General features: G+C 49.9%; 1 protein-coding gene across 1 annotated transcript in view; it reads left to right on the plus strand.

The window, feature by feature from the left end:
* Positions 1 to 24,578, plus strand: part of LOC133136394 (ephrin type-A receptor 7-like) — a 107,183-nt gene that overhangs the window by 74,699 nt on the left and 7,906 nt on the right. The window contains exons 6-13 of the mRNA XM_061253850.1: positions 8,559 to 8,683; positions 10,554 to 10,833; positions 13,248 to 13,356; positions 19,005 to 19,060; positions 21,198 to 21,323; positions 21,529 to 21,714; positions 23,573 to 23,634; positions 23,978 to 24,181. Of these exons, the coding sequence (XP_061109834.1) occupies positions 8,559 to 8,683; positions 10,554 to 10,833; positions 13,248 to 13,356; positions 19,005 to 19,060; positions 21,198 to 21,323; positions 21,529 to 21,714; positions 23,573 to 23,634; positions 23,978 to 24,181 (1,148 nt within the window). The remainder of the gene's footprint in view (positions 1 to 8,558; positions 8,684 to 10,553; positions 10,834 to 13,247; positions 13,357 to 19,004; positions 19,061 to 21,197; positions 21,324 to 21,528; positions 21,715 to 23,572; positions 23,635 to 23,977; positions 24,182 to 24,578) is intronic.

Here is a 24,578-nt window from a genome sequence, read left to right on the forward strand (position 1 = left end):
AGATTAGCGAGAAGGTTACTGGAATAATGTTGTGTGTGTGTACTGGGACAATTTGCCGGGGGAAGAAAAGCGTGACCTTTATGAATATTGTATTTGTGACTTTGATACGGGACCACATGGAGCTTTGCGGGGCGGGGCCCGGCCCTCTCCAGGATTACCGTGCGCTGTTCAGCGGTATAGCGTGCGCTGTTAAATGAGCGGTCTCAGCGCTCTACAGCCCCTCAGAGGGACCGGGGGTCCTCTCTGCCTCTGAAACCCTACGGGCTGGGCGGGGCTGGAAGTGCATGCTGGGATGCGGAGCGCTTGCCCTGCCTTGACGGAGGAGATTTCCCGCCGTGCTGTAAAGGGGATTGGGTGTGCTTTTATCTGGACCTCACAGGCCCCTGTCCGTCCTGGGCAGCTCAAGGGGGGGGGGCTGGAGTTGGGCAGAGTATCCCTGTGATGCGCGGTGGGTTTGGGGAGGTCGAAGGGTTTTCAATAGTTTCCACTGAAGGCCATGTGTGTGTGCAAGTCCTGGGCCTGTTCAGGTGTGCAGGAGCCTCATTAAACCTGACCTGTGGGGTCAGGGAGGGAAGGGAAGACCTTCTCAGTCAGAGGACTTGTGTTTGTGTGTGTGTGTGTTTGTGCACGTGTGTGTGTGCGGTCTGATATAGTCTCATTCTTCAATGATGAGAACAAAACTCCTGTCCTTAGCCCATGGAAACCCTGACAGCCAGCAGAAACCCCCACTTGCCAGTGGCTGGGAGTGATGAGGGGCAGAGATAAGGCTTTACCTGTGTCTTATAGCAGCTGAGCTGTCTGATGGCTCCTCTCAGCCAATCGGGTGCAATGGCGTGGAGTGCGATGGGTTGTGATTGATCCAGACCGGTGAGTGTTGAATGGGTTACGATGGCTCGGCTCATTGGAGTGGTGTGATAAACATCACCCCCGTGCTCACTCTGGCCCTGGGATCCCAGCTCAGTCTGTCCTTAATGCTGAACCGGACTGAGGAAGTGTTTTCACACCCCTGCACAAACGGACCCATATTCTGTTTGAGGGAACGACTGCGCTGTTTCATCTCTGGTGTGAAATGGGTGGATGGAAAGAGAGGGAGGGTAGCTGAGGATGGGGGGGGGACTGAAGGGAATGAGAGAATGGGGGAGAGGATGAGAACTAGAGGCTGTTTCATCAGTGCTGCGGAGACACAGACACAGACACACACACATGCATACGCACGAAGAAGAGTGTGTGTGTGTGAGTGTGAGTGTGTGTGTGTGTGTGAGTGTGAGTGTGAGTGTGAGTGTGAGTGTGAGTGTGAGTGTGAGTGTGAGTGTGAGTGTGAGTGTGAGTGTGAGTGTGAGTGTGTGGAGACCTGCGCTCTGATGCTCTTTTAAACACCAGTCATGAACCCGCCAGATGACTCAAACTCCTCCTGCTGAATGAGCTGAATTGTCTTCCTTTTATCTCACTGAGAGGAGAAGAAAGAAACTCGAGTCATTTCTGGAAGCGCTCCTCCTCTGTCTCTCTGCCAACCCTCCCCCCCTACCCCCCAACACACACACACACACACACACACACACACGACTTCAGAGGCCTTTATTATGCAGCTGTCATTGTGTGTGTGTGTGTGAGAGTGTGAGAGTGTGAGAGTGTGAGAGTGAGTGTGAGTGTGAGTGTGAGTGTGAGTGTGAGTGTGTGAGTGTGAGTGTGAGTGTGAGTGTGAGTGTGAGTGTGAGTGTGAGTGTGTGAGTGTGTGAGTGTGTGAGTGTGTGAGTGTGTGAGTGTGTGAGTGTGTGGGAGTGTGGGAGTGTGTGTTAGCGTGAGTGTGTTAGCGTGTGTGAGTGTGAGAGCGTGTGTGAGTGTGTGTGTGAGTGTGAGTGTGAGTGTGTGAGTGTGTGAGTGAGAGTGTGAGAGTGACACAGTACAGGGACCTGAACAGCTCTGACGAGCGTGTGCATGCGTCCTGCTTGCGTGTCTTTACGCTTGCATGCGTATGTGAGCTCCCGCATGCGTGTGTCTGTGTGTATGATGGTGCGTGTTCACTTTCCCCTACCAGAATGTCACAGTGCTGTTTCAGACGGCTCTCACATTAGCCTGTAGTTCTTCCTCCCCCCCCCCTCTCTCTCTCTCTCTCTCTCTCTCTCTCTCTCTCTCTCTCTCTCTCTCTCTCTCTGTCTCTCTCTCTCCCGCTCTCTCTCTGTCTCTCTGTCTCTCTCTGTCTCTCTCTCTCTCTCTCCCTCTCTCTCTCTCTCTCCCTCTCTCTCTCCCTCTCTCTCTCTCTCTCTCTCTCTCCCTCTGTCTCTCTCTCTCTCTCTCTCTCCCTCTCTCTCTCGCTGTCGGCTGCATCCGCTCCCTCCGCGGCAGCGGGAGAAGCGCACTCCTCCTCCTCCCGGAGTTTTCTCAGACGAGCTCTCGTTGTGAGGAAGTGAAGTAAAGGACACGGCTCCTCTCCGCAGACTTGGGCTTCTGCTGTAATATTTCCTCTGCGTTGGGCTGGGGTGTGGGGCGCGGGGGGAGCTGTCGCGTGAGGCGGTGTGGGGCGAGGTGGGGAGCTGTCGTGTGAGGGGGTGTGGGGGACGGGGGGAAGCTGGCAATCATCGCACAGCGCTGTCTTTCATCAAGCTGAAGTAACGAGGCCCCGACCGGTACAGCTGCGGCGGCATCGAAAACACTCCCTCTTCACGCGCCTCTTTATCGCAGCCGAGGCCCGTTTCTGTTCCTCTCCCCGGTGAAGTTCCCCGTCCTCCTGTGCGCCGCGTCTTGTCTGCGTGTTTGTGGGTAATCCCGACGAATTGAGAGGGCGCTTTTCCTGGCGGAGCAGGGATTGGGAACACCGTCCCCCTTTTTAAAATTCGCCTCGTTTTTCTGCAAAGTTGGGCGGTGGCGGTGGCCAGATGTTGGGTGGAGGATTGAGAAATGAGTGTGTGAGCGGATTAGCATCATAATGGCGGTCTCAACCTGTCAGGTGTACCGCCTGCAGTCTCACTCACTCTCGCTCAATTATAAACACACTCACACACACACACACACACACTCTCGCTCAATTATAAACACACTCACTCACACACACACACACACACTCTCTCGCTCAATTATAAACACACTCACACACACACACACACACACACTCTCGCTCAATTATAAACACACTCACTCACACACACACACACACACACACACACACACACATTCTCTCGCTCAATTATAAACACACACACTCTCTCGCTCAATTATAAACACACTCACACTCACACTTACTCATGGACACATATCCTGACTCACTCACTCATTTATGTATGAATGATTAACCCCTGTACACATATACACATGCGCGCGCACACACACACACACACATATACATACGCGGACTCACACATACTCACTCACAGATATACACACATACAGACACATACAGAGACACGCACACGCACACATCTATGTATACAGTCCACTCAATCACCCACTGCCAAATAATGTAAGTGAATAATACAGATCCTTCTACCCTGAAATACTGACACATTCTCACAATCTCTCTCACTCACTGACATTTTGTCTTGTACCAATACGTAGCTTCAGTCACTCTGTCACTGAAACACCCTGCATATTCACAAACACTGACAGCCTCTTCCCCTCTTTCTTTCTCTTTATTTTCTTTCTGTCTTGTTGTTTCATTGTTTGCTTATAGCCCTTCTCTCTCCCTCTCCCTCTCTCCCCCTCTCTTTCTCCCTCACCCTCTGTCTCTCTCTCTCTTCTCTCTCCCTTTCTCTCTTCCATCTCCCTCCCCCCCTCTCTTTTGCATCCACCCTATCTTTCTTCCTCCCTCTCTCTCCCTCTCTCTTTCCCATCCCTATCTTGTCTCCCTCTCCCCCTCCCCCCTCTCCCTCGATCTTTCTCTTCCTCTCTCTCTTCCATCCCCCCTCTCTTTCTCCCTCCCCCCCCTCCCTGCCTCTCTCTTCCATCCCCCCTCTCTTTCTCCCTCTCCCTCCCCACCTCTCTCTTCCGTCCCCTCTCTCTATTCCCCCCTCTCCCTCTCGCTCCCCATCACACACTCCCACAGAGCTGTCTGTCAGCGAGCACAGCTGCAGAGCACATAATTGTGTACTTTAGATGGAAATGTATCTGTGTCAGGTGTCTGCCTCTCTCCCCTCCCCGCCCCTCCCCTCAAACCCCCGCACCCCCGCCTGAACCGGGGGGCACCTTTTATTTCAGGACGTTCGCCGCTTTTTCAATTCCGCTCCACAATATAAATGATAATATGAATGATAATACCTGCCTCTATCGAGCGTGGCAGCCGGCAGAGGATGCTGGGTAATGTGCGGGCTGTAGTAATTGCGGGGAGGGGGTGTGTGCGGTTTATCTTCGCGCGAGGCTGCTGAAAGTGCAGATTAAACGGAGCTGAAACACCCTGCCAGATAGCGCCCCGGTGGGCGGCCTGATAGGGCAGATTAAACCGGGCCGGGGCCCTCCTGCCAGATAGCGTCCGGGTCGGACTGAGCTGTGACACAACATCCTAATGTCCCTTTTTATTCCTCAAACACGGCGTTTATTCATTTCTTAGCCTAGCGTGCCGTGTGGCTAAACCGCCGCTGGGTAAAGATGCCCGACGCGAGCGCTGGGATTGGGTTCTCCGCGCTGTAGCTGAGAGACGGAGAGGGAGAGAGACGGAGAGGAAGGGAGAGCGAGAGACACGGAGAGGAAGGGTGAGGGAGAGAGACGCCGGTGAGAGTCAGAGACGGGTGTTCTCGTGGTGTTAACGTGGCGTTAGCGTGGCTTTGGCGGGTGGTGTTCCTGTGGCTTTGGCGGGTGGTGTTCCCGCGGCGCCCTGCCCATCCCTCTGACCTCCACGCTCTGCCAGCACCTCTTGGCCTCACGACTGCCTGGCACAGGTGTGTGTGTGTTTGTGTGTGTGTGTGTGTGTGTGTGTGCGCGCCTAGTGGGCGCTGCCAGGGATGAAACAGGAGCTGCTGACCAAGCTCCCGCAATCCCACAACACGCTGCTTCCCACTCCCATAAGGCTCTGCGCTCCGGGATGTGAGATGCTCTGTGTATTTTGAGGCTGGTGCTGGTGGGAACATCACACACATGCATGTGCACACACACCTGCATACATACATACTGTATGTATACACAAACAACAAAACCTGAGCTTGACAGAAGCTCGTCACTTGCTATCACACACACTATACACATTATATACTTATTACTGTAACACCGCGTAACTGCACCTCTGAAGCCAACCTGTGTCATTGAAAGAGCTATGAGTAGTACAGGACAACACGGCTGAACTGCCAGAGAAGAGACTTCCAGAGACTGTCCTGCTGGACTGCAGCTCACCTGGCACAAGGCTTTCAGTGAGGGAGTGGAACTAGCGCTCTGCAGTCACTGCGCACCCGTCTGTACGGTAGGAGCCATTTCATAACGTTACCTGTCACAGTCTGTCTGAGGTCTGCCCACCACCACAGACACACCGGTGTGTCACTGCCCCCCCCTGCTGGCAGGCTGCGTTAGTGCGCCGCCGCGTTCCACTGGCTGCCCAAATCCCTGCAGATGGGAACATCTGCTGGGCAGAAATAAAAAGGAAGGAATCGTGTTTCATATTGAGGAGTAATCCCTGTAAAAAGTGAGTGAGAGCGAAAGGGGAGGAGGGAGGGAGGGAGAGATAGACGGACGCGCTTTCTGATGAGACCTGTCTCGGGTCGCTGGCGGTTTTGCGGGAATTGCGACGGGCTCAGCGGGGTTTATGGCGCGGGTTTAGCGCTAAATGGGAAAACTCCGAGCCGGCGCCGGCGGTAACGGGAAACTCATTTGCGGATCCGTCGCCCGGCGCTCTGACGGGCTCTGACGCCCTGCCTCTCTCTCCAGTCTGCGTGCTCCTGCATGTGTGTGCGTGTTCTACCTGCGTTTTCCTCCATCCGCAGGTGTGTAGCAGTCGCATTAGATGTCATACGCTTGACTGAGGGGGTTGGGGGGGGGGCAGGTAATGCATAATTCATGCAAAAACAGAGGGGGGGGGGGCATGCCAACAGCCTGCGGTATTTTCGGGTAAAGTGAGCTCACGCTCGTCTGCACAGTGTGACTGTGTTCAGGGTGCCTGTGTTCACACTGGGTCTGTGGCGTGTGACTGTGTTCCGGGTGCCTGTGTTCACACTGGGTCTGTGGGGTGTGACTGTGTTCCGGGTGCCTGTGTTCACACTGGGTCTGTGGGGTGTGACTGTGTTCAGGGTGCCTGTGTTCACACTGGGTCTGTGACAGTGTTCAGGGTGCTGGGCTGGGTCTGTGGGGTGTGACAGTGTTCAGGGTGCTGTGCTGGGTCTGTGGGGTCTGCTCGTGCAGGAGCCTGGTGTAGACGGATCTGTTTGTCCGTGTCACACAGGCCACTAGTCTCCATACGTGATTTTCTCCACAAATGAGTGTCTCAATGTGGGTTCACACGTGTGTGTTTCTGTGAATGTACCAATGTCTGTGAATGCATGTTTGGGAATGCCTGTATATCTCCAAATGTGTGTGTTTCTCTGAATGCATCACTGTCTGCGAATACATCTGTTTTCGTGAATGTGTCGGTATTTGTGAATATGCTTATATCAGTGAATGTGTGTCTGTGAATGCATCTATGCCCTTGAATGCGTCTACATCTGTGAATGACTATATTTCTGAGTGTGTATATTTCTGTGAATGCTTCAGTGTCTGTGAATGAGTGTATTCCTCTGAATGAGTGTATGTCTGTGAATGTATTTGTGTCCTATCGCAGTGCTGTCTGAAGGACAGAGCGCTGTGGTAAACAGTCTAAATGACAGTGCAGCAGAGCGCTGTGGTAAACAGTCTAAATGACAGTGCAGCAGTGTGCTGTGCTGTGTGAGTGCTGTCTGAAGGACAGAGCGCTGTGGTAAACAGTCTAAGTGACAGTGCAGCTGTGCGCTGTGGTAAGCAGTCTAAATGACAGTGCAGCAGTGTGCTGTGTGAGTGCTGTCTGAAGGACAGAGCGCTGTGGTAAACAGTCTAAATGACAGTGCAGCAGTGTGCTGTGCTGTGTGAGTGCTGTCTGAAGGACAGAGCGCTGTGGTAAACAGTCTAAATGACAGTGCAGCTGTGCGCTGGTCCTGCTGCTGTCTCTGTGCGTGATTTGCAGGGTGAGGATCTCTTGAGGCCCTCTCAGCCCTGTCATAAATATCAATAATGCACTTTGTTTCATCAGGCCAGAGATCAAATGAAAAGTATGACATATCTCACAAAACACAACTTGTCCTTGTCACTCTTTTCAACTGTACCACAAAAGCAGTTATTAATGGGGCTGAAGCAGAGACGGGCAGGAGAGGGAGAGAAAGTGTGTGTGTGTGTGTGTGTGTGTGTGTGTGTGTGTGTGTGAAGGCAAGAGGCAGTGGGCGAAAATGTAATGTGTGACATTGACTGCAACGTATGCGGCCTCCTGTCTCAAAATGGGGGACAACCAGTGAGGCACAATCACTGTTATCTGTATTGTGGCCGTTGTTATTGTTATTGTCCTGATTAGTGTTTGTCATTTAAAAATTCATGTCGACTGTCTGTAGATATTTATATACATTTTTATATACATTTTATTCTTGTGTATTAATCATATGTTTTACGTGTCATTGTTAATTGCTTTGGCGATATTATTTGCATACAATCATGGCAATAAATAATTATTGAATTGAGACGCCATGAAAGCCATAGAGAGGGGGTGTGTGTGTGTGTGTGTGTACATGTGTACGTGTGTGTGTATGTGCGCATGTGCACGCATAGTGAAAGCCGTAGAGAGGGTGGCTGTGTATGTGTACATATATGTGTGTGTGTGTGTGTGTGTGCGTAGTGAAAGTCGTATAGAGGGTGGCTGTGTGTTTGTGTGTGTGTGTGTGTGTGTGTGTGCTGTGAAAGTTGTAGAGAGGGTGGCTGTGTGTTTGTGTGTGTGTGTGTGTGTGTGTGTGCGGTGAAAGTCGTATAGAGGGTGGCTGTGTGTTTGTGTGTGTGTGTGTGTGTGTGTGTGTGTGTGCGGTGAAAGTTGTAGAGAGGGTGGCTGTGTGTTTGTGTGTGTGTGTGTGTGCGTGTGTGTGTGTGTGTGCGGTGAAAGTTGTAGAGAGGGTGGCTGTGTGTGTGTGTGTGTGTGTGCGCGCGCGTGCGTACATGCGGCTCTGGGTGCGTCTCTGTTGTAGCGTGTTGATGGAGATGTCAGTCTGATGTCTGGATTCTGAGTGACAGGACTCATCTGCCTCAGGCTCATTAATCAGGTTTTAATTACAGCGGGGGTGGGCGGGGTCCATGGCACATTGGGTCTACAGGATTGGGCACGGGCGGGAGTGTTTGTCTGAACACGGGAGCACCTCTGACTGCACGACTGTGTCCGCTTACAACCCCGACAGAGACACTCGGCCTCTGGGCACAACCTGGAGACACAACTGTCATTTAATCACTTTCCCCTCTCTGTCTCTCCCACTCTCTTCTTTTCCTCTCTCTCTCCCTCTCCCTTCTCTCCCCCTCACCTCCTCACGCCCTGTCTTTCCCTCCCACTGTCTCCTCCTCTCTCTCTCTCTCTCTCTCTCTCTCTCTCTCTCTCTCTCTCCACTCAGGCCCGTTCCTGTTGAGTGAGCTGAGAGTGGAGAAGTTGGAGCAGCGCAGTGTGACCCTGGTCTGGACCCCGCCCCCCCACCCCAACAGCAGCCGCACCCAGTACGAGATCAAGTACTACGAGAAGGTACCGCACAGCACCCCATCGTCCACACACACCCTGTAGAGGAAAAACCTCTACAAACCCTAAAGCAGCACTGCTCAACTCCACCTCCTGTGGGCCACAGTGTCTGCAGATATTTGCTCCTACCATGTGCTAACTATTTTACCTGCTTGATTCAGGTAATAAGCTGATTAGTGAGGTCAGGTGGTGTAGCGCACGGTTGAAGCAAATGCCTGCAGACCCTTCGGCCCGCAGGACAAGGAGTTCAGTACAGCAGTGTGATCAGTGTTAGTCACGCACATGGACTGGAGTGAAGCAGTGTGATCAGTGTTAGTCACGCACATGGACTGGAGTGAAGCAGTGTGATCAGTGTTAGTCACGCACATGGACTGGAGTGAAGCAGTGTGATCAGTGTTAGTCACACACATGGACTGGAGTGAAGCAGTCTGATCAGTGTTAGTCACGCACATGGACTGGAGTGAAGCAGTGTGATCAGTGTTAGTCACACACATGGACTGGAGTGAAGCAGTGTGATCAGTGTTATTCACGCACATGGACTGGAGTGAAGCAGTGTGATCAGTGTTAGTCACACACATGGACTGGAGTGAAGCAGTGTGATCAGTGTTAGTCACGCACATGGACTGGAGTGAAGCAGTGTGATCAGTGTTAGTCACACACATGGACTGGAGTGAAGCAGTCTGATCAGTGTTAGTCACGCACATGGACTGGAGTGAAGCAGTGTGATCAGTGTTAGTCACACACATGGACTGGAGTGAAGCAGTGTGATCAGTGTTATTCACGCACATGGACTGGAGTGAAGCAGTGTGATCAGTGTTAGTCACACACATGGACTGGAGTGAAGCAGTGTGATCAGTGTTATTCACGCATATGACTGGAGTGAAGCAGTCTGATCAGTGTTAGTCACACACATGGACTGGAGTGAAGCAGTGTGATCAGTGTTAGTCACACACATGGACTGGAGTGAAGCAGTGTGATCAGTGTTATTCACGCATATGACTGGAGTGAAGCAGTGTGATCAGTGTTAGTCACACACATGGACTGGAGTGAAGCAGTGTGATCAGTGTTATTCACGCATATGACTGGAGTGAAGCAGTGTGATCAGTGTTAGTCACACACATGGACTGGAGTGAAGCAGTGTGATCAGTGTTAGTCACACATGGACTGGAGTGAAGCAGTGTGATCAGTGTTAGTCACGCACATGGACTGGAGTGAAGCAGTGTGATCAGTGTTAGTCACGCACATGGACTGGAGTGAAGCAGTGTGATCAGTGTTAGTCACGCACATGGACTGGAGTGAAGCAGTGTGATCAGTGTTAGTCACGCACATGGACTGGAGTGAAGCAGTGTGATCAGTGTTAGTCACGCACATGGACTGGAGTGAAGCAGTGTGATCAGTGTTATTCATGCACATGGACTGGAGTGAAGCAGTGTGATCAGTGTTATTCACGCATATGACTGGAGTGAAGCAGTGTGATCAGTGTTAGTCACACACATGGACTGGAGTGAAGCAGTGTGATCAGTGTTAGTCACACACATGGACTGGAGTGAAGCAGTGTGATCAGTGTTAGTCACACACATGGACTGGAGTGAAGCAGTGTGATCAGTGTTAGTCACGCCCATGGACTGGAGTGAAGCAGTGTGATCAGTGTTAGTCACGCACATGGACTGGAGTGAAGCAGTGTGATCAGTGTTAGTCACGCACATGGACTGGAGTGAAGCAGTGTGATCAGTGTTAGTCACACACATGGACTGGAGTGAAGCAGTGTGATCAGTGTTAGTCACGCACATGGACTGGAGTGAAGCAGTGTGATTAGTGTTATTCACATGTACTCTTTTCTAAAGGGCTGTGTTTGGTTGATGTTCTTGTCTCGCAGGAGCAGAAGGACCTGAGCTACTCCACCGTAAAGACTCCCGCCACGCGGGTCAGCGTCAACAACCTCAAGCCCGGCACCACTTACGTCTTCCTCATCCGCCAGTGCACATCCTCCTCTTCCTCCTCCTCTTCCTCATCTTCCTCTTCCTCCTCCTCCTCGCTTTCCTCCTCCCCACTCTCGTCATCCTCAGCTTCTTCCTCCTCCTCCTCCTCCTCCTCTTCCTCTCCGCTGGACTACGGAGCCTACAGCCCCCCGATGGAGCTGCAGACACTTGGCGAGTGTGAGTGACGGCCCTTCTCTCCCAGTGCATGGTGGGATACGGCCGTTCGGCTAACGTCACTGTTTATATCACGGGTCATAAGGATGGGCAGCGGAGGTCCTCAATGCTGAGTCATGCCAGCTGCTCATTCCGTGACAAATCAACCAGGTGTGTGAGGGTGACCAGATGTATTTTGCTCAAACTTTGTGTAAGGCTTCTTTATATATTCATTAAAGAGCATGCAAAACATTAGCCTCATTGGATTTGTGGTTCTGGAGAAAAAAGCATTTTTGAATGACCATTGCGGAGTCATTTTTCTGAGTAGTATTATGAAAATCAGAGAATCTGAATTTAGAGATTAAATTTATATTATAGTAGAGAAAATTGTCAGACTACAAGTTTTCAGTTTTTTTCCCTCCTTTAATGCCAAAGATATGATGCACCAAAATCAACACAAACCCCAATTTCCACTCATGAGTGACTTTTTGGGTACCACCCCTCCAGTGTCTTAAGAATGACAAATCCAATGAGGCTAATGTTTTGGATGTTCTTTATTAAATATATAAACAAAATTTACACAAAGTTTTAGCAAAATTGGAGTGGTCAACTCCCACACCTCTGGTTGATTTTTCACAGAATGACCACAGTTTGTCCAGTGTAGTGTTGTTTTGATCAAAGTAAATGGAACAGGACTGAACTGAACTGACTAAGTGGCTTTCCTGGGATGACTAAGCGAATCACATTTATTGCCATAGCGGTCAAATTCAAATCAGCTGTCATAAGTCTGATTTAAAACGACAACTCACCGGTAACAAATTCACAAGTAAAAAGAGCCAAGCTGGCAAAAACAGCTGTTAATCAGCAAATAGTCGATTTGATAGGTGCCTTCTTTATTTAGGTACTTTATTTAATTACTTTAGACAAATAGATGGATCTAACAGAACTGTTTAATGTATGGATTTAATTTATAATAATGCTTATGCGTGGTTTATGTGCAATGCTTCATCCCTCCAATGGCAAGGGGTGGAGACACTTCACTGCAAAGCACACAAACCGCTGCCTTCCTGAAGTACAGGGGCCATTTGTGCAGTCTTTACGGCGCAGGGAACTTGATGAATTAGCCTTTTCACCGTTTGGTAATTAAATGGCGCTCAGCCTCTTGTTTTTGTTGCGAGTCTCTGCCCGTTCTCGGCTCTGTCCCGTTCCATCTCGGCTGTTTGTCTCTGCCGCCCCCTCCCCTCTCCCGGCTCTGCCCCTGTCGGGTGGAATCGGTATGGCACAGACTCAAGAGGCCCAAACCACTCATTTGCTTCATTTTTGAAGCTCGTTTCCTGGTGTTGTTGAGAGACGCTGCTCTCTAGCGCCACTGCGGTTAGCTCCGGTATGGGCATTTCAGCCGCCCTTTCAATGTCAGTCAATGGCAGCAATACAGTAACGTTACAATCAATCACTTTCTCCCCCTGGAAAATGTAGTCACAGTTGGTGTTATTGTATAGTGACATAACAGGCACTTAGTCTGTATCTTTTCTACAGTCTTTTTACATTTACATTTTTGTCATTTGGCAGACGCTTTTAATCCAAAGCGATTTACAAGTGCATAGGTTCTACCTTAAGTCAAAGCATCACATCCAGAACTAGGAAAATACGCATGGAATGCTGTTCTAAACATAGTCGTCATCATAAATGCAAATTATTATTATTTTTTTTTTTTTTTGGGGGGGGCTTAGACAAGGATAGGGATAACAGAAAGGAGGGGCAGGGGAAATCAGGAGGGAGGACTAAGGTAGAGTTTGAAAAGGTGGGTTTTGAGTCTGCGTCGAAATAGGGGGAGGGATTCTGCTGTCCTGACAGTGGTAGGCAAGTCATTCCACCATTAAGGAACCTGAACAGAAAACAGGCGTGAACGTGCAGCTCGACCACCAGGTGCACGTAGAGAGGGAACCATAAGGCGACCAGAGCCGGCAGACCGGAGTGGTCTAGCTGGGGAGTAGGGAGTCATCAAGGATTGTATGTAAGGTGGGGCAGTCCCCTTAGCAGCCTGAAATGCCAACACTAGGGCCTTGAAACGTATGCGTGCGGCAATAGGAAGCCAGTGGAGGCCAATGAGGAGCGGGGTGACATGAGCCGACCTGGGCTGACTGGTGATCAGGTGGGCTGCAGCATTCTGGACCAGCTGGAGGGGCTTGATGGCACACGCTGGGAGACCGGCTAGGAGGGAGTTGCAGTAATCCAGGCGGGAAATGACGAGCGCCTGGACTAGGAGCTGGGTGGCTTTCTCAGTCAGGAGATGACGGATACGGCGTATATTATACAGAAAGAACCTGCAGGTTCTGGCAGTGGAGGATACTTGTGGAGCCAGGGTGAGTCTATGCACTGACCTTGTGGAGCCAGGGTGAGTCTATGCACTGACCCCCCTTTCTGTCTGTGTCCCACAGTGGCGCTGGCGTCGAGCGAGCAGGGCCCGGTGGTGATCATCGTGGTGGTGTCTGTGGCCGCTCTCATCATGCTGCTCTCCATGGGAGTGGGCCTGCTGATCTGGAGGAGGTAACAGAGTCACGCCCTAACACCCACACCGCAGCGATACCGGCCAAAACACACTCACTCTGACTGGGCAGCAGGGCCCTTCTGCAGCTGGAGTAAAAAAGGCAGTGCTGGAGATTCACTGCTAGTAATTCACCTGCTTACCCAAAGAAAAGGCCCTGGGAATGAGGTGGATGCCCACACTTCTCCTCCTGTGAAGCGGCCACTGCATAAAGTGCTGTAAATCTGCCTTGTATCAGTCTAAATTGAATTCTTTGGGTGTGCTTGTCTCTTTATTCTTTCCCTGGGTGGATGAAGGCAGGTTGTGAATCACAATAGAAGACTGTTTTGGTTTAGCTCTGTAGAGGGCTGGCTCATATTGAAGTGCACTGAGAATGGTTGGCCATGATGTGCGTGTGTAGGTGTGCGTGTGTTTGCTTTTGCGTGTGTGCTTGTGTGTGTGTGTGTGTGTGTGTTTGGTGAAAGAGCGGGTGTTCACAGACTGTATGAGGTGCTATCCTCCATTAGCTGTGTGCAGATGTCTGCTGTAATTAAAACGGCGTGATATAAGATGTTTCTCAGTATTTATTTCCTCCTGGACATGTGGTTGTGTGGTATGCAGTACCATCTCTCAGCTGTGTGGGGTGCTGTTGAGCGGGGGGGGGGGAACATAGTTCAGGGGCCCTTGTGTCAGTGTGTCTCATTTTCTCCATCTGGCCTTCTGGAACTCCTGCTCACCCACCTCCTCACCTCCCTCTCCCATTCTGCTGAGCGCTCATTCCCTCTCTTTCTTACTCACCCACTCCCTCACACACAGACACACAGACACATTCAGACTCACTCACTCCCTCACACACACACACACACACACACACACACACACACACACAGACACACAGACGCATTCAGACTCACTCACTCACTCCCTCACTCACACAGACACAGACACACACACACACACAGACAGACACACAGACACATTCAGACTCACTCCCTCACACACACACACAGACACAGACACACACACACAGACACATTTAGACTCACTCACTCCCTCACTCACACAGACACATTCAGACTCACTCACTCCCTCACTCACACACAGACACATTCAGACTCACTCACTCACTCACACAGACACACAGACACATTCAGACTCACTCACTCACTCACTCACTCACTCACTCACTCACTCACTCACTCACTCACTCACTCACTCACTCACTCACTCACTCACTCACTCACACACACACAGACACATTCAGACTCACTCACACACACACGGACACATTCAGACTCACTCACTCACTCCCACACTCACACACACACACAGACACATTCACATTCAAATTCAAAATGCTTCATTGGCATGAAATACATTCGTATGTTGCCAAAGCGTAGACACAGAAAGGAATAGGAATATGAATACAAACAACATGAAATACAAACAACAGTGTGTTGACAACAACTTAAACACTATAACTATATAATAATAATAATATTATTATTATTATTATTATTATTATTAATAATAATAATAATACAGGAAAAAAGAAAATTGGGGGAGATAAGAAATATAAATAAATTATGAATAAAATAAATATATTCTTGGTGGTTGCTCATTCTCTCACATGGCCCAGAAATAAGCCAAGGTCTCCCTCTCTCCCTCCTCCATCCTCCTCTCTATTGCACACACACACACACACACACACACACACACACACGCACGCACGAACGCACAACACGCACGCTCTCAGCTGTCATCCGTAGAAGATGGAAGAGCAGCATTCACACAGTGTCTGAAGGGCAGGAGAAAGAGTCAGAAATAAGAACTGAAGCAACAACACCTCCACATTAATCTCACAGATGAAAATGGATTAGATCGAGCGAGTGTGAAATGGTTTTCATTCATTCTGCTTCCAAGAATGCTCAGTGGATGCAGGCGTACTGTCAATCACCGAGAGAGGGCTGTCACACATACACACACAAACACACACTCACACATGTACTCACATGTATGCAAATGTGCGCACACACACACACACACACACACACTTCTGCCCCTAAAATCCTAACCAATGTACATTTGATTATTATTATTATAATTATTATTATTATTGCATCTTATTGTGCCAAATTATGAATGTATTGCTTTTCCTTGAGTTTAAATAAATATATTTTACATTTGGTCTGTGAACCAAAAAATTGCAGGCTTTTATTATTGTTGAAAATGTTCCACTGAATTCCACAAATTCAGTGTTATATCCAATACACATAAAGCTGTGAATTCCATGTGGTTTGTTTCTCTGTCTCTCTGACACACACACACACACACACACACACATTCTCTTTCATATGAAGACATGCTCTCATGTGCACACGCATTCCCTGTCACGCCGGTAGACACGCACGCATCCCCTGTCACGCAGGTAGACACACACACGCACACGGCTCTCCCCGTTTTGGTGATGTGATGATTGCGGACAGACCGCGTGGCCTTCTGCGGTCTCCGCTGCTTCTCAGCTCTGTTCCAGCTGGCTTGGCGCGCCCGCTTATTGTTTACACTCTGATGGGCGGAGAAGCGGGGGCTGTGGGGGGATGGAGAGATGAGAGGATATCATTGTAGCCGTGTCCTTGTCACACCGTTGCTGCGGTGGCAGGAACTCCACTCTCGCGGGATGCGCAGAGTATCTTTTTGCTCTGTGTTTTTCTTTTTTTGTGCTTTTGCCTTTTTGAAATGTTACCCCCTTTTTCACCTGTTGGCGCCATCTTCCCGCTGCCCTCAGCTCCACTCTGCCCCCCTCCATGGTCTCTTGTCTGGGTCAGCGGCAGTGCCGTCAGGCCCCTGTTTCCCCAGCGCTCCTCCCGCACCGCCCCCCCGTGTCCTCCTCCCTGCGTCACCGTGCGGGGGGCTGCCATCCCGGCACCGCCTATCGGTGATCCCCCTCCTTCTCTTCCCCAGCAGTCTCTCCAGATCCTCCAATATAGCGCCAACTAGCGTGGTCCTGCTCTCCACCTCCTTCTCCGCTACACCTCCTCCTCCTCTTCCTCCTCCTCCTCTTCCTTCTCTCACCACGCAGCTGTCTCCCAGGTACAGGCATGTCTGCACCTCCTTCATCCCTTATCCCTGCCTGCTGTGGGTGAACCCCCCACCCACATAGACGCCCCCCCACATAGAAAACCCACTCCTATATGAGCCCATCTACATGTCCCTCCTCTTCCCTCTCCTTTTCTCCTTGCATGACGACCCTGCCGGTGTCTCCTCGTTTAAAACTGGTCTCTGTCACTATGGGGTCTCGCCCGGTGTGCAACAGTCCACCCAAGTTCTGTCTCCCACTGTTTTGTCCTGTACAGAATGTCTCCCATGGCTGTTTCCTCCCATAGACCTCCCTCCCTGCTGTGTGCCTGAGGGCAGCCTGACTGGATGAGGACACACAGAGAGTCAAAACCGATGCTGCACAATAGATCCCAAGCGCACACTTCCAATAATGCACTGTCCAGGAAGTGTCGAACGTAGTGCATCTTTAAGCATGAGTTTCCCCTGTTCGCTCTGCGATGCGGTTTGCTTGCACATGCCCCACCGTGCCCCACCCTGTCCCCACAGCTGGGTCCGTACCATCTCCATCGAGTCGTGCCCTTGCATCACTGGCTGTGGATGCGCCATGAGCAGCCCAGTGCGAATGCCTGCTTGTGGAACACCTCGGTCACCTCTGACACAGGAAGTTCTTGTTCCTCTGGTCACTCTGCAAGGTCATGTGGGGAGTTTTAAGCGAGAAGGAAGCCGCCAACGGGCTTCTTGTGCCGTTCTTCTAAAGTGATAAATGGCTTTACTGTATATGCTGTAGGGACCCACACGCTTTCATCCCCTTGAGAACCTCTTCTACGGATTCAGGGGGAGCTACATGGAAATGAGCCTTTCTGTCATGTGGAGGTCTTTGTCATTTATCTCTGCCGTGTGCGAGATTATATGTGTGTAGGTATATATCGGTGTCTGTGTGTGTGAGATTATATGTGTGTACGTGTATATCTGTGTGTGAGATTATACGTGTGTGTATTTCTGTGTGTGTGTTTGTGTGCATGAGAGATTATATGTGTTTATGTCTTTGTGTGTATGTGCATTTATTGTGTAAGGGATAATGCCCTAAGAGCGAGTCCTTTATGAGGAAATAACTGCCCTTCAGGGTGGTAAAAGCACCCCCCAGTCGGGCAGTTATTTCCTCATAACTGATTTGTTCATAAGGTATTATCCCGCTTATACCACGGCTAACTTGCCAAAGTAATGTAGCTATGGACAATTTATTTTATTTTAGAAACCAATTCATGAATTGAAACACATTGAAGCGGGAGAAAAAATAGTCCCTGTTGCTGAGAAAAAATTGCTTCGCACAGCCTAAAATTACCTGCTGCCACTAAAAGCTAACTGCGTCATTGCCGAAGATAGTTCACGAGCTCACCGCCAAAAGGAAACATAACGTTCGGTAATTAACTAATGTTAGCTCGTAAAATAATGGCAAGCAATTTATAGAAATTTGATGCTGCATCCCAGACTTCGGTGCCATGCAACTGAACGGAGTATGGCTGGCCTTTCCCATTTTTAAACGAAGCACAGAAGGACCTTAATATTCCATTGAATGTTACAGCACTGTAGGTGTTTAAATCAGCTGGCATGTCTCGTTCTTGCCGCCAGTCCCACAAGACGGAGAAATTAAAAAGCGGGACGTTCTGTGTCTAAGTATATATCTCTGCGCTTGGGGCACTGTCTGTTGTTTTTCGGAATGATCACAACCAGTAAAAGTTTGATCATTCTGTCCTCACCCACTTGTGTGTTTTTGTGTTCTTTTATTATTACTGCCTACGTCAAAAGAGCTCGGTTACATTATGTTTAAAACATCTCCCATGGTTGTCTTTCCAACAATGCAAAGTGTAACTCAATGCAATGTAGCCTGCAGTAATATTTTCTTCACCAGGTCGGCTATAACCGGACTACTTTCATGAATTAGAAATGCATTGCATAGTAGCGTGTGCTGGTTGCGCACATTGATATTTGTTGGATACTTCATCTGTGAAAAAGTTCTACACACCTGTTCGATTTGTTCTCGTTAGCAAGGTTATACGAAATCACGTGACACGTCTCGGCAAATCAGAATGCCGTATTTTCCCTAGTGGTCGGTTATTTTTCAGTGCCGTGGTATAAATTATTATTAATTGTTCTGTCCTTTATCTGTGTCGTCATCTGTGGTGTTCATCTGCCTGCCCTTCTTTGTGTGTATTCTCATGGTGGCTTCTGTACCATGCAGAGCTGCCTCAGATGATGCGCTCAGTGGGGCAGATGAGTATTTAGCCCACAGAGTATCCCTCTCCCCCTTCTTTTTTCCATACTTGCTGTGTTCAATTTTGTTTTCAATGTGAGTAGTTTCAGCCCATGCACTGCAGTAGAATCTTAGGTAGTGATGTGTTACATACCGTCTTCCGCTAAACCATTTAGGGAAATAAACCCAGAGCTATACAAGGTTGGCCAGCCCTCCTAGACAGCAGATGGTGCTGTTTGACCCACTTTGCATGATGTGAGTCTTGTGGACGTTCTGTCCCCAGGACACTTCTCTCAATGTGAAGGACTCAGTAGTTGTTAGTGTAACAGAGTGCTAATGTGTGTATGTGTTTTCTCTTCACAGGCAATGTGGGTACAGTAAGGCCAGCCAGGAGGGTGATGAGGAGCTCTACTTCCAGTGTGAGTGTTACAGTGTGTTCTGTGTGTGTGTGTGTGTGTGTGTGTGTGTGTGTATATGTATATGTGTGTGTGTGTGTGTGCGCGTGCGCATATGTGTGTATATGTGTGGGTGTGTATGTGTGTGTGTATATGTATATGTGTGTGCGTGTGTGCGTGTGCGCATATGTGTGTATATGTATATGTGTGTGGGTGTGTGCACATATGTGTGTATATGTGTGTATGTATATTTATATGTGTGTGTGCGCGTGTGTATGTGTGTGTGGGTGGGTGTGTGTGTGTGTGTATATATGTGTGTGTATGTGTGTATACATGCCTGCATGCATGCGCATGTGTATAATCAGTTATGAATAATCAGTTTTTCTCTCTGCTGCATACAGTATAGGGTTTAGTAGCCCTGTACTTATGGTTAAAAGCTGCTAAAGAGGGAGGTGGGTGGAATAGAGATGGACATGGAGTGTTTGTGAAGCATTAACTTGCGAGGCATGAATGCTTAATTCCACGGGCATACTTTACCGGCACCAAACTGACAGTCCATTACTGGCGTGTGAGCCTCCCTTTGATCGCCCGAGATAGCCAGATAAAACGGGAGATAAAGAGAAGAGAGGGAGAGAGGGGGGTGGATTTAGTGAGCGTGAGTGAAAAGCGTTTGAAAGGAGTCCTGCAGAAGGTGTCCCTGGGTGCGTTTATACGTGCAGGACTACTTTTTCCCGAGGTGTGACGGGCTCTTTGAGGGCGGATTGACGTGGTGCGCGGGCTACCCTCCCCGCGTCAGGGCTGCTGTTTTTGATGTGGAGCGGAGCCCCCCGGAGGACGGAGGAACGGCGCTCCTCATGAATAATCAGCGTGCGAGCGGGGCGGTCACGCGACGCTAAATCACACGCGCCGCGGCCATGAGGAAGAACAGCTGATGATCAGTGTGTGATGTGCGGCTGCCTGTGGCTGGGCCTGTCTGCTCTCTCTCTCTCTCTCTCTCTCTCTCTCTCCCAGCCTCTTATTTTCGCTCTCCCTTTCTCTCTCTTCCTCTTTCACCCTCCCTCTCTCAGTTTCTCTTCCTCTCTCACCCTCCCTCTCTCAGTTTCTCTTGCTCTTTCTTTCTCACTCTATCTCACTCTCTTGCTCTGTTTTTCTTTCTTTCGTACACACGCACACGCTCACTTTCTCATATTTCCTCTCTCTCTTGCTCTCTCCCTCTCTGTGTTTTGATTTCGTTCCCACAAATGCAAGCACACACTCACCTGCTATCTCACACATTCTCTTTCTCTCTCTCTCTCTCTGTCTCATTCTGCGCTCTCACTTTCTCTCTCTCTCTCTCTCCCCCTCTCTCTCTCTCTCTCTCTCTCTCGCTCTCTCATGCTCGGACACTTGCACACACATGCACACCGCGTGTGGCTCATTTCAGACCGTGTGCTTCTTATTTCAGATGGTGGAGATACAGTACTCAGTGCAGTCTCTCATGCCAGTCACGCCTGTTCTCTAGGCCATTCTCCATATGCAGCCTGGGTTTAAATGGCCGACACCATCTCTGGGCATAGCTGGGTTAATAGAAAAGGCTTCAATGAAGGTTGTAACAAAAGCAGAATGGAGCAGACCTCAAAATGGGAAATTGGATGAGAGCATCAGTGTAAGAGGAGTGTAATGTGCTCTTGCTAAAAGCCTCATTCCAGCGACGGACAGTTTAGATTGCGTCTGGGTCGGGGAAGGTTTTAATTTGCTCTGTGAATGGTATGTGTGAGTGTGTGTGTGTTTCTGTCTGTCTGTGCGTGGGTGTGTGTGTGTGTGTTTGTGCGTGTGTCTGCGCATTCGTGCAAGCGTGTGTGTGTGTGTGTGTGTGTGTACAGCTGAACTGGGCTGTGCATTTCCACTACAGCTGATTCCTCACAGAGCTCTGTGCATTAAAATAAGACCTCAGGCCAACCTGCAGCCTTTATGGGCTTACTGCATGTTGCTAGTAGGCTGTTAGTCTAGGAAATGTTGCCCCCCGTTCAAGTTTATAGGTTTTTCTTTGAACATTACCCAGTGATTGTTAGTGGATTTTGGCATGCAGTAAAGATGGTGTAAAGAAGTGTGTTTTTCTGTTTTATCATGGTGTGTGATTTGGCTGGCTCCTGGTTAACATGGCTGTTGTGCTGGTTCCCAGTTAAGATCCCAACTAGGAGGACGTACATCGACCCGGAGACATGTGAGGACCTGGTCCAGGCTGTTCATGTGTTCGCCAAAGAGCTTGACGACTCCAGCGTCAAGATCGACAGGATCATCCACACTGGTACCCATCTCTCTCTCACACACACACATACACACACACACACACACACACACACACACACACACACACACACTCATAGGTATGCCACCAGTGAACAGCCTCTCCCTCTCTACACTTAGCGCACACAGTGAAATGAAGTGAACAGTGTGCTGTAGTCTCTGTGTTTGGTGCTATCTGAGCGTAACGGCGTCTGTCTCCCCGGCAGGTGAATTTGGGGAGGTGTGCCGCGGGTGTCTGAAGCTGCCCAGCAAGCGGGAGTTGCCGGTGGCGATAAAGACGCTTCGCGCGGGCTGCTCGGAGAAGCAGAGACGCTCCTTCCTGAGCGAGGCTGGAATTCTGGGACAGTTCGACCACTCCAACATCATCCGTCTGGAGGGAGTCATCACCAGGGGTGAGGAGGGGGTGTGGCATAAACAGGATGGGGTGGAGTCAGGAAAGAGCTGGATGAGGGCATGGACAGGATGCAGTCAAAACCTGGATGAAACACTACTTTCTCAAACTAGACAGGGGAGTCATCCTCACTAATTATTACAGTACAGAAGACAAAGGGAATCAGCGGGGTCGAGAGAGTCATAATAATGAGGGGAAAGGGAAGAGTTAAGAGGGAGAGGAGGGCACCAGAACATAAGGAGATAAAGATGGGTCATCCAGTGGGCACTGAGACGGATGAGTATAAGAAGAGGCAGATGGCTGGAGAGAGAAAGAAAAGGGGCAGAGATTGAGAGAGAGAGAGAGAGTGTGTGTGAGAGAGTGAGTGAGAAAGTGCCCCTCCCCCGTTCTTAAGCAGGGATGGAGCGCAGGAGGGAGCTGGGATGAGAGGAGGTTAGCGGAAGAGGAGGCGGCGGAGTCAGCGTGCGGGAGACGGAGAGCGGGGTTGATTAAGACAGTTCTGAGCGCGTGCAGTAGGCAGCGTGGGGGGCGGGCGGCGCAGCGGAGCATGCTGGGAGGTTGGGCGGCAGCAGCAGATGTGCGGGAGGCAGTAATTGGTACTCCAGGCTCAGCGGGGCCCTGTAATGGCTCTAATCTCTCACCTCATCCGCGCGCGGACGCACTCACACTGCAAATTACCTCCTTTTACCTCCTTTACCTCCCGGAGACCCCAATCACCTCCTGCACCTCCCAGAGCGCCGCGGGCTGGCGCACCTGCCGCCACTGTCCCTGTCTCTCCAGTAGGGGGCGCAGTCATTATCCTGCCCGATTAAGCTCTGCCGTTAGGGAATATAATTACAACGCCAATAGAAACCTATGGGGACAATTTTGCCACACAGGGCACTAGGAAGTGTAATAGTTTCACTCACTACTCATTTTCACTTCAGTCCTTGGTCGCATGCCTAGTCACGTGCACAATAAAGAAAACGCAGGGTAATTACGTGCTGTGGTGGACAAACCAACGCTTGGGCAGTTGTGAAACGAGGGTACAAATTTATACGTCAGAGCGTTTTTTTTTTTTGAAAAAAAATAATGAAAATAATACAAATATATGTAGATCAAACATTGTATGAGCAGAAATATATGTGGTTAAGGTACTGGACTGGGACCCGGAAGTTTGGTCATTAAATCCCTGGTCTGGCCATGAAAAGATCAGCTGTTGGGCTCTTGAGCAATGTCCTTAACCCCCACATTGCTCCAGGGGGGATTGTCTCCTGCTTAGTCTAGTCAACTGTCGATGTTTATGCAAAAGTATGTCAGATAAATAACATGTAATGTAATGTCATGAGCAAAAATGTAGGTATCACTAGGTAATGTCATGAGCAAAAATATACGTATCACTAGGTAATGTCAAAAGCAAAAATATAGGTATCACGAGGTAATGTCATGAGCAAAAATATAGGTATCACGAGGGGGTTAGTCAAACGGAATGCTGGAAAGCTGGCCCCTTGGCTCTGTGCTGTGTGCCTTTAGGGCCCCTGTAGACACGTATGCTGTAGGTATAACTGTGTATATATTGAGGTGCTTTGGAAACGGAGTTAGGGGCATTAAAGCAGGTGGGGGGTACTGAGTTCTGTGTTGAGGCTCTGATGAGTTCGGTGTTGAGGCTCTATGAGTTCTGTGTTGAGGCTCTGATGAGTTCTGTGTTGAGGCTCTGATGAGTTCGGTGTTGAGGCTCTATGAGTTTGGTGTTGAGGCTCTGATGAGTTGTGTGTTGAGGCTCTATGAGTTCGGTGTTGATGCTCTATGAGTTCGGTGTTGAGGCTCTATGAGTTTGGTGTGCCCCTGTGACTGAACCAGCTGCCTCTGTGTGTCTGCAGGGAACACCATGATGATCGTGGTGGAGTGCATGTCCAATGGGGTCCTGGACTCCTTCCTCAGGGTAAGTGAGAGTTAGAATGTGTGTGTTTATCAATGTAGATTGTCTTTAGTTTGCCTGCATCTCATGTACAGTACCGTGCTCCTGCACTCCCTAGCTGATTAAGCTTGTATTAAATAATCAAATAATGCAATCAGCTTATATATTCGGTTATATTTGAAATTACACTGTGGATCTGATTCCCTTGAAGTCTTGACGAAGAAAAAAAAAAAGGAAAAGGTTATTCACTGCCTCTCGGGGTGTTTAAAATGTCCTCCACTCTGAGTGCGCTCCGTAAGGACCCGGCGTGCTCTGCGTGGTGTTGGAATGAGAGTGTGTCTGACCTCGGCTGTGCTGTGGCGTTCAGAAGCACGAGGGCCGGCTCGGCATGCTGCAGCTGGTGGACATGCTGAGCGCCGTCGCCGCGGGGATGAAGTACCTGACGGAGATGGGCTTCGTCCACCGCCGCCTGGCCGCTCACAAGGTGCTGGTCAACAGCAGCCTGGTGTGCAAAGTGTCGGGCTTCCGCCCCCTTCTGGACGACAAGGTGGAGGCGGTCTACACCACGCTGGTCAGTCTGCCTGCCTCTCTGCGTGTCTGTCTGCCTGCCTCTCTACGTGTCTGTCTGCTTGCCTCTCTACGTGTCTGTCTGCCTGCCTCTCTACGTGTCTGTCTGCCTGCCTCTCTGCGTGTCTGTCTGCCTGCCTCTCTGCGTGTCTGTCCGTCTGTCCGTCCGTCTGTCTGCGCCGCGCTGCTGAATTACTGCCTGCCTCTCAGGCCCCACCGTGCTGGTTTAGTCTGTCTTTATGTGCTCACGATTGCCTCTGCTTGCTGGGCTCTCTGCTTGTGTTGCATTTTACCACCATGCTGGTAGAGCCGTGTGTCTATCGCAGGAGGCAATACGTGCCCCATCGTGCTATGTCTATATCCATGTAATGGTAATAGTTCTTTACTACCATGCAGGGTTT

Source organism: Conger conger, chromosome 9 (assembly GCF_963514075.1).
Source record: "Conger conger chromosome 9, fConCon1.1, whole genome shotgun sequence".
NCBI lineage: Eukaryota > Metazoa > Chordata > Actinopteri > Anguilliformes > Congridae > Conger > Conger conger.